Source organism: Bidens hawaiensis, unplaced genomic scaffold, assembly GCF_021521415.1.
Source record: "Bidens hawaiensis isolate Kalapana, Puna unplaced genomic scaffold, B.hawaiensis_p1.1 tig00034273_1, whole genome shotgun sequence".
Taxonomy (NCBI): Eukaryota; Viridiplantae; Streptophyta; class Magnoliopsida; order Asterales; family Asteraceae; genus Bidens; species Bidens hawaiensis.
The window spans coordinates 215,499-230,661 of record NW_027495928.1 but is presented as its reverse complement, the minus strand read 5'-3'; the positions used below and the strand labels follow the sequence as shown (position 1 = coordinate 230,661).

General features: G+C 33.3%; 2 protein-coding genes across 2 annotated transcripts; both read left to right on the top strand.

Annotated features, from left to right (window-relative positions):
- Positions 1 to 235: 235 nt before the first annotated feature.
- On the top strand, positions 236 to 2,532 carry LOC143586023 (14-3-3-like protein). The gene is made up of 4 exons (XM_077067670.1): positions 236 to 758; positions 853 to 975; positions 1,999 to 2,115; positions 2,303 to 2,532. Exons 1-4 carry the CDS (start codon positions 273 to 275, stop codon positions 2,351 to 2,353), a joined length of 777 nt encoding a protein of 258 aa, XP_076923785.1. The 5' UTR covers positions 236 to 272; the 3' UTR covers positions 2,354 to 2,532.
- A 3,506-nt stretch (positions 2,533 to 6,038) lies between these two features.
- LOC143586022 (ultraviolet-B receptor UVR8-like) lies at positions 6,039 to 9,399 on the top strand. Its single transcript, XM_077067669.1, has 10 exons — positions 6,039 to 6,116; positions 6,199 to 6,343; positions 7,098 to 7,208; positions 7,284 to 7,344; positions 7,426 to 7,541; positions 7,629 to 7,714; positions 7,786 to 7,987; positions 8,076 to 8,129; positions 8,801 to 8,968; positions 9,047 to 9,399. The coding sequence occupies exons 1-10, from the start codon at positions 6,079 to 6,081 to the stop codon at positions 9,251 to 9,253; spliced, it is 1,188 nt and encodes a 395-aa protein (XP_076923784.1). The 5' UTR covers positions 6,039 to 6,078; the 3' UTR covers positions 9,254 to 9,399.
- Positions 9,400 to 15,163: the final 5,764 nt, after the last annotated feature.

Below are 15,163 nucleotides of genomic sequence, written 5' to 3'. Positions count from 1 at the left end.
TGTTGAAGAAATTGATTATAGGTGTTAGATTTGATAAACATTTTTCTGGTATAACTGTAGCTAGTATTGTAGAAATCAGTAGCCGCTAGTCGGGCGGTAGGGTAGGGACTCACTGTTAATCGGGATTAATCGAATTGGATTTTATTTGTAATTTTTTCAAGATGCATACAAGTATACAACCATGACTGTAGCTTGAATTGTTCATAGCATGCTGATCTGATTGTTTGAATTTGTGATTTTTCTGCAGATTAAGCGATACTTGGGTGTGAAAAATGGTGCAAACTGAAGCTTCTCGTGAAGAAAATGTGTACATGGCGAAGTTAGCAGAGCAGGCTGAAAGGTATGAAGAAATGGTGGAGTTCATGGAGAAGGTTGTGAAGATTGCAGATTCTGAAGAGTTGACAGTTGAAGAAAGAAATCTGCTTTCTGTGGCTTACAAGAATGTGATTGGTGCAAGGAGAGCTTCATGGAGGATCATATCTTCCATTGAACAGAAAGAGGAAAGCCGTGGGAATGAAGATCATGTTACCATTATCAAGAACTACAGGGGTAAAATCGAGACCGAGTTGAGCAAAATCTGTGATGGCATCTTGGCTCTTCTCGAGTCTCATTTGATTCCCTCTGCATCGTCTGCTGAATCTAAAGTGTTCTACTTGAAGATGAAAGGTGATTATTATAGGTACCTAGCTGAGTTTAAGACCGGAGCTGAGAGGAAGGAGGCTGCTGAGAATACTTTATTAGGATACAAATCTGCCCAGGTAGATCGAATGATGATCATGAATTGATGATGATGATGATTATCAAGATTCAATTTTTTTAATATCTTGACTCGTGAAACTGGTTTTTTTACAGGATATTGCTTTGGCTGATCTGGCTCCCACACACCCAATAAGGCTGGGTCTTGCTCTGAACTTCTCGGTGTTCTATTATGAAATTCTCAACTCACCTGACCGTGCTTGCAGCCTTGCTAAACAGGTAATGCTATTTTTAGCAGTATAATTGGTTTTGATATTTATCCCTGATTTTATCCCTGGGGAATTAGACAGTGATGTGACCCACCGAGTTCAGGTAGGATGGTGTAGATGGAAAGCAGCCACAGGTATATTGTGCGACAAGAGTTTCCCGATTAAACTAAAGGGAAAATTCTATAGGGTGGCAGTTAGACCTGCAATGCTATAGGAACAGATTGTTGGGCCATCAAGAAGGCACAAGTGCGGAAGATGGAGGTAGCAGAAATGAGAATGCTACGTTGGATGTGTGGGCACACAAGGCTAGACCGAATAAGAAACGTTGTGTTTCGCGAGAGATTAGGGGTGGCGAACATAGCAGACAAGATAAGAGAGTGGAGATTGAGATGGTTTGGACATGTAAAGAGAAGACAGACGACGAATCCTGTTAGATCCGTAGAAAACATTACTATAGAGGGGAGGAGGGGTAGAGGACGACCGAAATTGACTTGGGATGAGAGGATTAGGCATGATTTGGTAGACCTAAACCTCTCCGAGGACATGGTTGAGGATAGGAATTTGTGGAGAAGTAGAATTAAAGTTAAGGATTTTTAGAGAGAATTGAATACCTTAGGGCTTATACTTAACTTATTTATGTCACATACCATAATGGTATTTCCCTTACATATATTATTATTATTATTATAATTATTATTATTAGCTTTTATATAGCTGTTAAACTGTGATCTTTTTATTAATATTATTATAATTAGTAGTAGTTTTTATATAACTGTTAAACTTTGATTTCCTTTATTTTGCTTCATACACATGTACTTAGAGCCGAGGGTCTCTCTGGAAGCCACCTCTTTATTCCTTTGGATAGAGGTACGGTGTGCCTACATCCCACCCTCCCCAGACCCTACTTATAGCTTTGCTGTCGGTGGGATTTTACTGGGCATGATTGATTGATTGATTGATTTATCCCTGATTTTGTAATATATATTTTTTAATCTTGTGTATTTGTATTAAACATGGCTGTGATCTATTGCAGGCATTTGATGAAGCCATCTCTGAGTTAGACACACTTGGTGAGGATTCATACAAAGATAGCACATTGATCATGCAACTTCTGCGGGACAATCTCACTTTGTGGGCTTCTGATGTTGCGGTATCTACTCTCTTTTCTGAATGAATTATGTTTTGAATTAAAACATTATTCTCGAATGTGTTACGGAAGTATATATTATTTTTGTGCTTTGCATTTTGCAAAATGTTAGTGCAACTTGTTCTGTTGTATGAATTCATATGCATGTTTGTTACTATGTTGAAGCTCATACCTTTTGTTTTTGTGACAGGACGACGCAGGGGATGAGATCAAGGAGGCTTCAAATCCTGAGGACAAATAGTGATATTTATAAGTCATATGATAGTAGTAGTTGTGTTCTATGAGTAAACATATGAATTTGTGCACATTCTCTAAGGTTGCTGCTTGCTAGTATCTCATATAGATTGTAAGCTTGCTAAGTTATTGAAGTTTGGTTTTGTGTCATGTTTTTGGTATTGGCAACTTTAGATGTTTGGATTTCAAATATCTTTTGTGGCATGTGACCATTTTGGTCAGCCAGTTGCAAGAAATTGTATCGTGGCAAGTGTTACAACATTAACATAGTAATGTAAACATGATGCATCATGCTGATAGGTGTCAGGCTGTATGGTATGCTAGCAGTTAGGGGGGCGTCGAGATCTGACCGGTACCAATCAGGAACACCATCTTGTCTTTTGGAGAAAGATGCGGGATAGTGAGAGAAGAGTGCCCGGATTTGGGGGAAAAAATGTAAAGAGTGGATCAGGAGGGACGGTGATTTGCGAGAACACCACAACAAAATGAACAGTATCTTTGAGAAAAAGGCTAGAAGTATACATTTAAAAGTTATTGACTCCCCCTCATCTCTTCTCTTCTAAAATATATAATGAAACTACAAATATAATAGTTTGATTATCAGGGCTGGCTTCGAAAAAGCTTAAAAAATTTTGGGTCGGAGGCGAAAAATTTTTTGGGCCTTAAATAAAAGGAGTATTTGTTGGGTTTAAACAATTTAATTTTCATATGAGTTTATTTGGTTATAATTTGATTGTGAAAAAAACTTTTGTATAAAAATAGGATTAAACATAGCTCAAATGAGAGTAGAACCCACAACCTTTGGATTGGGACTAATACCCCTTTGCCACTTGACCAAAGTAATTGTTATGTAATTGAGTTCAAACACTAAATATACATATTGTTTTAATAAAAGTACATATAATTTAAAAATAAAAATAAAAAAAATTCGGACTTACCAAGTGTCAGGTCTGTGGCCGTCGACCACCCGGCCACATCTTATGACCTGCCCTGTTGATTATTTGTTTATGTATACGATCTATACGTGTAGAAATAGACGTGTAGAAATAGTAATCTTCACATATATGTGATAAAAGTGTAAAACGTTATATAAAATTATGTAAGTTAGTATGAAGTAGGGGTGTTCATGGTTCGGTTCGAAACCGCGAAACCGTCCAAACCGGTCGTCGGTTTGGTTTCACGGTTGGTTTTCTTTCTTAATTTTCGGTCGGTTGGTTTCAACATATTCAAACCGTAACGAACGGTTTGGTTTACGGTTTATACCCAAAACCAACCGTATAAACCGGATCGGACCGTATGATTTAGTTTTATATATTGTCTAAATATATTATATTATATATGTTGGGGAAGGTTAACGTACAAATGAAATTAACGTGCTAAACGTGAGAATCAAGTAGAGTAATTATGTATACAAGTAGAGTAATTATCATAGAGTAATTACATAATTACTCTATGATAATTACTCTACTTGTATACACAATTACTCTATGATAACTACTCTACTTGTATACATAATTACTCTACTTGATTCTCACGTTTAGCACGTTAATTTCATTTGTATTTGATCCAAACCCTATATGTGTATGTGTATACAAATATCCTAATAGAAATAATTAAATAAAAATTATTAATGCTTATAACAAACACATTAAATATAAATACTACCCGTAAATATCAATTGTTGTAACGGTATTTGTTAAATTTTGTAAATTATGAAGAGCTATATAATTACATATCATAACTATTTTGGGCATTTTGTATGAAACCTCAGCAAGCCCAAACCGTGAAACCAAACCGGAACCAAACCGTTACTAACGGTTCGGTTTGGTTCGGTTTAAACGTTCAACGGTTTGGTTTTGGTTTACGAAAATAAAAACCGTAACTAACGGTTTGGTTACGATTTGACGTAAAAACCGCGAAAACCGGACCGTGAACACCCCTAATTTGAAGTTTTAATGTACACCGACGAGTACTATAAAATTTGAAAGATACAAATCAATAAATCATTTATGAAAGAGTTTAATTCGGATTTGTTTTCACTATTAACACAAGAAGATTTTTTAGGGGGTGTTTGGGATTCCTTATTAATTTTTTTTATGGCTTACGTAAAAATCATAAGTTATAATCTTGTGATTTATGAAACTTTTCATCTAACATGCTAAGCAAATCTAAACACCTTTTTGATTTTTTTAATAAGTTATAATCACATCCAAACCATCAAACTTTATGAGTGGAGTTTTTATAATTTAAAGAGTGATTTAGAGTGTTGTGAGTAGCTGAGAGAAAATACAGTGATTTTTCTGTATATTTGAAAAATTATTGTTCACCTACTATATATTTTTAATATTTGTTGAGAGTGGTTGTGAGTGAAAGAGAAAGATAGATAATGATAAAGGTATACAAAAAATTATTTAATTGAAAATGAGAGAGCATTCTCAACCTGTCATTCATCTTAATCTCTATAATTATACAAAAAAACACTATATTTTTTTTTCATGTCTAATTAAATAATAATACTTTTTATACATATATTATTACAGTTTTTTCTCTTCTCCATTTACAACCAATTCAAAAAATACTAACAAAATAAATAGAGACAAACTTTATTTTCCTAAATTTATAAAAAATCATCACATTTTTTCTCTCAACCTTGTAATTACACTCAAACAAGTCAAAACATCACCATATAATTTGCAAACTTCATACATATACTTTTGGGAGATGATAGATGGTGAAGGAGATGCGAGGAATGTTTAAGTCATATGAAGGCAAAAGTAAGAAATTCTAAACACCCATGTAATGTTTTTTCTTCAAATGACCGGGTAATTTTATAAAGATTTCTTAGCAAGATTCTAAAATAGAAATTACGCTAGTTCCTCTAGAAAAATTATTCTTCCACTAATTCAAAACTCAAAAGGCTTTATGTTTTTTGTTTTTGATTTATTTTGTGGCCACTTAATTATTTAATTTAATATATATTAATATCATTTTATACTTGTAATAATTTTTATATGTATAAGTATAACATAATATTAGATATACTAAATCAGGTATATTATATTTATAAATCGGGTCCTAGTCAAAGAGCCATAAAGCTAGACTCATTTATCAAACGAGTGTATTGTTAGGCTCGAGTGGGGGTTTGCTTGAGCTCAGTATGATTCAAGCTTTTAACAAACCAATTTTGAGTAATTCACAACCATCCGACTTGTTACACCACTAGTTTCGAGTAAATTCAACATATTTTCATCAGTTAACTCTACATACGATAACTCATGACATGGCAAAATCTTGTAAATAATTTATTATTTTATAATTTTTAGGTAATGACCTATGTAAAAAAAAAAACAAATCCAAACCAACCAAATCTCTTTTATAAGTGTTTAATTACACCGTCTTAATAAAAAAGTTTGCATAATTGCAATACTACTTATTTTTATCTTTTATATTCAATAAACTAATACCGTAATTACCTTTACATAAAAATCCCAACTTTTATTAGACACATTTTAATTACGATCAAATATCTTCTCAATAAACAGTTTAATATCACAATCACACAAATATTTGTTGTTACCTTTTCAAAAGGAAAAAAAGAAAACTATAAACACAAACAATAATAACAATATAATAATAATAATAATAACTTTATATCACCACCCACAAACACTCGGCAGCAAATAACTCACCACTTCATTCTACTTCAGTAAACTCCTTTTCCAAACTCTGCCAATGGCCGTCAACAATAATAATGAAGCCGTCATCGCCTGGTACGTCTATTATTATTATATCCTCACTATCGCCGTTACATACCACCATCATTATAACCTTATATATTATATATATGTTTAGGGGTTCTGGTGAAGATGGACAATTAGGACTTGGAGACAACGAAGAGAAAGAATGGGTTTCTCCGGTTACGTCTCTTGCTTCCGTCGCCGTTCGCTCCGTCGTCGCCGGCAGCCGTAACTCTCTCGCCGTTTGCGATGACGGCAAGGTATCGTAATAACACTGTGCTAGGCTAGGGTTTATCAAAATATCTTGTATTATTATTATTACTACTAGTAGTTAATAGTTAGAGCATTGGTAAAACGTACAAAAAATTGCTCATTTAATTAATTTTTTAAATGAGCTTATTGGGTTATGCCTCGTTCAACTTACACAAAGCTCGACCTTGAGTTCGGCTCGTTTCGATCTTTATTTCTAAAGCTCGAGCTTGGCTTGGCTTGGCTTGTGAGTAGTTTTTTAACGTCGAGCTCTATTTATGAATTAATTTTTTACATATTTATAATTATTTTATATATATTTTAATTATATATATATATATTAATTAAATATATATAATTCATATATTATAAAAAATTATACAGGCAGGCTTGTTTAGGCTTGCAAGCCAGCTCGATCAAGCTTTTTCACGAACCCATCTCGAGTAGCTCGGGAGCAGCTCGGCTCGTTTGCATCCCTAGTTATGATTTGGGTTGTGCATTTTTTTTTCTTTTTAATAAAATGGCTTAAATGAATTGAGTTATAACATTAAGATTTTGAGAATACATATTTTTTAAACATACACACACACACACACACACACACTTTATAAAAAAAACTCCGGCCAAACCAGGGTAATCGGTCCGGGGGCGTCACCCTTTCCGCCCCCCTCAAAGCCGGCACTGGGTAAAACTGATTGAAGTTTGATGTTTCGAAAAATTGAGTATTTTGATACTAATGTTTATGTTATGTTGTGTTTATATTAGTTGTTTATGTGGGGATGGAATCAAAAAGGAACTTTGGGGCACCGGCCATTAACTAAATTCGAGAATAAGCCGGTTCAGGTTGAAACTCCCGATAACGTTAAGATTGTTCAGGTAAAACATGATTAATCCAGTTGAAGTAAATCACTAGAAAGTGGTTATGTTTTAATTTGTTAAGTGTTGATTCAGGCGGCTATTGGTGGTTGGCATTGTTTGGCGGTTGATGATCAAAACCATGCTTATGCTTGGGGTATGTTTATGTAACAAAATATAAGAAAGTACTAGATAAAACTTTCTGTTACGATTTTTAAGTAATAGTACGGATTGGTAGGTGGAAACGAGTACGGGCAGTGTGGTGAAGAGCTTGAGAAGAAAGGCGAGTCCGGTAGGACAAGGATGGTTATCGTGAATCCTCAAAGATGTGCACCAAAGCTTTCGATTCGCCAGGTTTATTATTCATTTTCTTAAAAAAAGTCACTTGCCTTTTATTTATATTATGTTTACATAAATCTTACGTTTATACGCACTATGCAGGTAGCTGCTGGCGGCACCCATTCAGTTGTGCTGACACACGAAGGACATGTTTGGACATGGGGTCAACCGTGGCCTCCGGGTGACATGTACAGTGCTAATTTCCTTCAATTATTATAATGTGAAGAAAATGACTAAATTTGTTGTAATGTTCGTGCAGAAAACAAATCTCGACACCCGTGAGAGTACAGGGTCTTGAGAAGGTTAAGTTGATTGCGGTCGGGGCTTTCCACAATTTGGCTCTTCTTGAGGATGGAAATCTTTGGGGTTGGGGGAATAATGAATATGGGCAGCTAGGAACCGGGGATACCCAACCCAGATCACAACCTGTTCCTGTTCAAGGATTATCCGGCCTCAAACTGGTTACTTTTTTTTACCATCTCGAATAGTTTTATATGAGTCTACAATAGTGAAATTTAGACCAAAGTTTCTAAATCCATGTAATTTCAGGTGGATGTTGCTGCAGGTGGTTGGCATTCTACTGCTCTAACAGATGAAGGCGAGGTATCTTGTAGTCCATTTCTTCAAGAAGCTCGTAATTTCAAATACGTTGAGCTGAACCGAGCTGTCTTGTTTATCACTTTATCTTAAAGAGTTTTGTCGAGCTGGCTCGTTTATCTTAACAAGCTGAATAGTTGAGTTTGAGTTTGGTTTGTCAAAAGCTCGATCTTGCTTGTGGCTCATCGAGCAAAGTTTTTTTATATTTAAAGTTTTGTATTTTTTTTTATTTCACACATATTGATATATATATAAAAACTTTAAAGTAATATTTGTCACACACATAATGCAGAATTTGTAAACTACATAATTAATAATTTACTTATATTAAAATTTGGGTTATAGGTTTTATATATTAAAATTTGGTTTTTACTTCTAAATAAGCCAAACAAGAATTTTCAATATTCTTTTATTTCTTCATTAAAAATGTCACACCTTGTTAAATTACAAATCTATATAACATATAGGCTTTAATTTAAATGAGCCAGCGAACGTGCGATCCATGATCCGAACCGACCTCAACTTGGGCTCGGCTCATTACAAACGAACCGATTTCGAGCGAGCTTTTTGAATAGCCCTACTTCTATCAATAGTTTTCCACGTGTTTCTTTTCTTCTACTTTTTTGCTGAAGCTAAGGTCAACAGATGTTTGATGACATCACCGTTTTGGTCAACAGGTATACGGGTGGGGTAGAGGAGAACATGGAAGACTTGGATTTGGAGATGACAAAAGCAGTAAAATGGTGCCTCAACAAGTTCAGCTTCTAGCTGGGGAAGATATTGTGCAGGTGTCATGTGGTGGTACTCATTCTGTCGCGTTGACTCGTGATGGTCGTATGTTTTCTGTAAGCAAACAACAAAGCCTTCTGACTTTTTTTAACTTAACAGTTACACTTTTTAACTTCACCTGTTTGAACTGTTAGTTTGGGCGTGGGGACCATGGAAGATTAGGGTATGGTAGAAAGGTGACAACTGGTCATCCATCAGAAGTGCCTATTAACCTACCATCGCCAAAAGGTGAGGATGGTAGTGAACCAGGACGGTGGTGTGCTAAATATGTGGCATGTGGTGGCCGACATACGATTGCAATTGTTGAATGGCGAGCTACTGAGGCGGATGAGTTGATGTGATGAAGGTTTCGTTAGAACAATCTTAATGAGTTGTAATATCTAATATCTATGGAGTTATTTAAGTTGAAAGCTTGCTATGAGTTTGTTTCAAGTTTTGTGAGTTACTTTGTGAAACAAGTGGTTGATGCAATGTAGGTGTAACATGGTTTCTTCATATTCTCCAAACCCATATGTTAGTTCATCAGTTGAGTTATTGTTTTATATCAAGAGTTAATTTTCAGTATTCCACTTTTCGAAAATGTGTGATTGCTTGGTTTGTTGGAGTGAATTTGCGGAGGTGCATGGTTGGAGGACAGTGTGATTAAGTTCTTGTTGGATTGTGGAGCAAGATTTGGTGTTTGTAATGGTTTTAGGTTGCCGGAAAGTATGGAGGTTCGCTGGAGAATGATGTTGCAGGAACGATAGGACATAGAACAGAACGCCTCTTGGAAGGAAGATTGTTTTTCTTTTTAAAAAAAAAACTAAGGGCGTAACTGAGCCTCGTCTGAGGTCGTTTACGTTCGAGATCGGTTTATGAATGGTTTTTCAAGCTCGAGCTTGGTTCATATATATACTTATTTTTTTATATAATCTACTTATTTTATTCATAATTTCATACATAATATTAGTTATCATAAAGTTGTATATTTAATAACTAGCTTTAGAACCCGTGTGATGCACGAGAAGCTCAAAAGAATTACAATTAAACTATAGAAATTAAATGATTAAACTAAAAAAAACTATATTTTTATCAATTAAAGTTAAGATTATATTTTCAAATGAAATATTCACACGAATACGTGATGCATTTTCACACAATTTTTTCATAATCACGAAACACCTTGTGATTTTATAAGTTGTAATTATATTTTTTTAATGACATATCGAACTCTAACAAAAGATGATAATATTTTCATTATAAATGACATTCAAAGAGAATATCATATATTAAATGGCAAGGGATCCTCCCAGGCTCCCACACCATCCTGGATCTTCATACACCATTTTTTGTCCTATACGGCTTGTATAGAGCTATACGGTCGTATAGGACCTGAATCGTGTCAGTTGTATCTGAGGTTGTTGCCCGTCGTTTATAGCGCCTCGTAGGCCTATACGGATCGTATAGGCCTATACGGCCGTATACACACTTTTTAAAAAAAATGATGACCATATATACGATATATGTGATTTATACGGGTCGTATTTGGATCGTTTATCTTAAAGGGCTTAAATGTTGAGCTCAAGCTTAGCTCGTCAAAAGCTCAAGACTGTTTGTTGCTGGTTGACCCAGCTTGTTTATTATTAAATTTTCTAAAAAACATTTGAGGTTTCCCCAAAATACATCATGTTCCAAACACATGGTCCACATACATAAAAATAACCATTTCACCCAAAATACATTTAGTTTTAAACGTGGTCCACATACATAAAGTTCATAATAGTGCACATCAACACACAATGAAAATAAATAAGAACTACTGTGGTGGTGGCCCCTGTGCCTGTGGCTCCGATGCCGGTGGTGAACCAGGTATATCCGGCTCGTATAACACTATACGGCCGTATAGTCGTTTTCCGGCAGCGATTAAGGCAGCCTGAATGTTTCTGCAAATGTTTTCTATACGGTCGTATAGCCCTGTACGACCGTATAGCTTTTATGGTTTTGTCAGAAGGCAATACGAGCCATTTAATGCCTATACGGCTCGTATAAGCCTATACGGTCGTATAGGCTGCAAAAAAACTGTTTTTTGTCCCCTTGTCAGGCATGTGAATCCTATACGGCCGTATAAGTATGTGGTGTAATCACATCCCTGTTAAATTAACATGACTAAAATACACTTTTGTATTACATATTTGAAAAAGATGGATGAGAACTCCATAGATACATGAATATTCATTCATAATTTCTTCTTGTTTTTATCTTCTAATTCTATAAATATCGTTCATTAAATTTTACCACATTCATCTCTTACGCTTAAAAGTATTTATAAATTGATTTAATAAAAAAAAGATTGATATGATTTCATTAAAGATATAAATATTTTTATTATACTAATATAAATGCTCATATATTTTTAATCTTTATAATTTAAGTAATTAGTTATTTGATAAAATAATGAATTGATATGTTTTGATTATAATAACATAAATTAATTTTCATTAAAAGTAGAAAAATAGTTTGAGCGGAAAATGTTGGCTAAGAATGAATCTTCAAATAACATGTGTCCCAAGTTATTTTAATTTATTATAATAATAAGTATGTAAAATAAAATATATATTAGCAATGGGCTCGTCTCATTTATTTAGCAAACATATTTTTAAGTTTGAGCACGTTTAAGCTCGGCTTGATTCGAGTTTTCAATGCGCTGATCTCGAGCAGCTTGACCTTTTTGCACTCGAGAATAGAGGTGCACAAAAAACCCGTACTCGGAACCGGACCCGGAAAAATACCCGGAACCGGTTTTTTTAATACCTGGGTATTCTATACCCGAAACCAGAACCGACCCTACCCGTAGGGTATGGATAGGGTATGCATTTTGAGCTCAATACCCATACCCGGAACCGTACCCGATTTATACCCGTAAATACCCGAAACCGGTCATACCCTATACCCATATCCGGTTATACCCGATACCAATTTTCTAATACCCGAAATAATACATGAGTTTTTATAGAATATTTTTATGTTTACTTCACAACTTTTATGTTTAAGTTTTTAAAAAATGTATATTATTAAGTACATAATTTATACTTAAGTGGATTTACGGTTTTTGTAATATAGTATAATTTTTTATAAATTACAAAGCAAATTTAAATTTTAAACAACTTAAAAATGTATAAAAAAATTATAAATTAAAAACCCGATATTAATTCCCGGTCGTACACTCGTAACCGGACACATACCCGGTTCCAATACCCGAACCCGATCATACCCTACCCGGGTAAATAGGGTTGAGTTTTTCTCCCCAACACCCTACCCGATTTCTCTCAATACCCGATTTTCCAATACCCGATCATACCCGAACCCGGGTATTAGAAAAAACCCGATTTGTACACCTCTACTCGAGAATGTTTTTAAGCAGGGTGTAAACAATCTAAATCGAGCCTAATCTCGCCTAGGATTGTCTTGATTTTTTATTTACTAATTTATACGCATTTTTACTAAGTTTTAAATACATAGAGAAAAACCTCAAATAAGCCTAAGCTTAGGTCGAGTTTGTGTGTAGTACCTTAAAGCATTCTTATCCATTTCTCTATCACCAAATTCAAAACTACACTAAAACAACTACATTTTCGATCTTATTCTCAATTAAATAATATTTTTTTATGCTTTTATTATTATTGTTTCTTTTTTATTCACTCATACACAACCATTTTCAATACATAAACTTTTTAAATATACAAAAAAATCAATGACCTCCTCTCTCACAACATCCTAAACTACTCCCGATACTTCCTAAATTTAAATTTGATGGATACTCTTAAAAAGGGCCAATGACTCTTAACTCACTATGAAATGTGAAATCTACCTATTCTAATAAAAGAAAATAATTGTGACACATGTCAGTTTGTGGTTAAATCTCACAACATTTTCCCTCCAAAACTTAATTGACCATAATATATGTCATATTTACTTTCTTTTTACATTATATTTATATTATATATGTATTTTTTTATAAAAATATATATTAACATATTATTTTATTATATGTTCCAAAATACTTGATGAAATCCAAAAATTAACAAATCATGTTCGTTAAAGATTGAAAAAATAATATAATTTCAAATGTTATTATTAACATGTTCTCTGTATATTGCAGACGATTATAAGGAAAAAAAAACAAAACTCGAATATGCTTTCATTTTACAAAACATTTTTTAATCATTAAATTATAAATCTATGTTTAAAAGTTTTATCTATTTTTATAAAACCAAATATATATTAATGTTTTTATTTTAAATTGTAATAAATTTATAAATTATAAATATATATGCTTTAAATCTATCAATTTATTTTTTTCGTTAATTAAGTAAACTATATCATTTGGGTTATTTAGTATATATATACCAATCACTTTCATATATAACAAAGTTTATCGTATTTAATTTCTTGATTTTTTTATGAAGGATTGTTTCGGGTTTTGTGAAACTTAAATTTATTTATTCAGTCAAAAGTTGGTAAATATATTTTTTTGTACAAGTTAAATACATTTGTGTCAAAATTTGTTACGGGTCAAAAATGAGAAATCTGAGTATTTTTAAAAGTTTGAGAATACAAATAGATTTATCGTCAAATTTTTACGCGTTTAAAGTGTTGACTTTAAAATGTCAAACATATGAAAGTTAGAATTTTAAAAATGATTCGGGTTTCAAATTTTAAACATGATTCGAGTTTCAAATTTATTTTCAAGGACATTTTGGGAAATAATTAAAAGGTTCGCGATTTGGCAACTTGACTATTTTTCCTTCGACTATTAAAACTTAAGAAAAGATAGTGATCACTTCCTACATGCCGCCCCCATGCATATCAATGCTTCTAATTTTTATCAACTTTGAAACATTTAGGTCAGCATTAACTTTTACTTATGGGAAGCATGTCATGCAAAACTATGCTCAAAAGAAGCAAAATATTCACAAAATTGAATGAGTTAACATGTTAATTTTTATATTGTCATTATAGCAAAGTCGAGAAGCCCCTTGAAACTTATCAAAATCTTTTTCATTGTGTAGCTCAGAAAAACATAGTTATTGAAGAACATCCGTCATTATAATTTAATGTTCTCATTTCATTCTATGTGTTGCAAATTAATAAATATATCAAGAAAGGTAATGCTTCTTCGGTATTTAGGTCGGGTGGTTAGAACTTCTATTGTATGAGAAGTCTTTTTCCTGAATTCTTACAGTTATACATATATGATATTGACAATGAAAATTTCAAGAAAATAAACGTTCTAGGGTGTGTTTTTGTACGTATTTTTTATTATGTTCATTTTAAAAATCATTTTGTGATATAAATAAAATTATTTATGTACACAAAGTATAGATACAAACATAAATGCATGCATTCTTTTGCATGTTATGTAATTCTTTACTTTGCTTTACTTGTAACGTGTATTACACGGGCTCTAAATCTAGTTAATAATAGAGGTTAAAAATAGTTAAAATTCAAAAATACACAAAACCTCGAGCTAAGCTCTTTCTAGTTTGTTCAGTTTCAGTTCGTGGCCGTTCCCGCCAATCTCTCTTGAATCAAATCAGGTAACCCGCTTCATGTTTTCTCAGTTGAATTCATAAATTTAATGAGTTATAAAGATTATATCTTTTATTTGTTACAATTATTCAGAATTTAGAATTTAGAATTTAAGCACACCAGGTGTTCGATGAAATGCCTATTGGAAAGAAGTATTCATACTTGTAACTCTTTTATGTGTCTTGCTGTTAACTCAACTAATGGTATCTGTTATTGACCACACATCAATCTCATTATTAGTATTTGTAATCATGAGTGCACATATAGCTGACCCGTCTTCAAGATTTTGATTGCCCAAGACGAGTATAAAAAATGGGTCTTATATAATATTTTTTCTCTCAAGTTTTTTGGCCCAATTAAACCTAAACAGACTAATTGCTAAATTACCGGTCCATTTTATCAGATTTGTATGATCCAATTTCACTTGTTAATATATACAAAAAAAGGATTAAAAATTTTGTGCCCAGAACCGAAACCGCTCCCTAAACGCTCGCCGAGCTCAGGATGGGGTCTGGGCCGGCCAGATATACAATTTCATTGAGATAATTGTGCTTTTGAAATATGCAGTTATATTCTGTGTTCTTATATGCAGTGTAAGTAAAAATATAATAACCATCTTCTGCTTTGATATTAATATTTTTTTTCAGAATTGGTCGCTTCCTTCTAAAAGGAGGATCATCTAA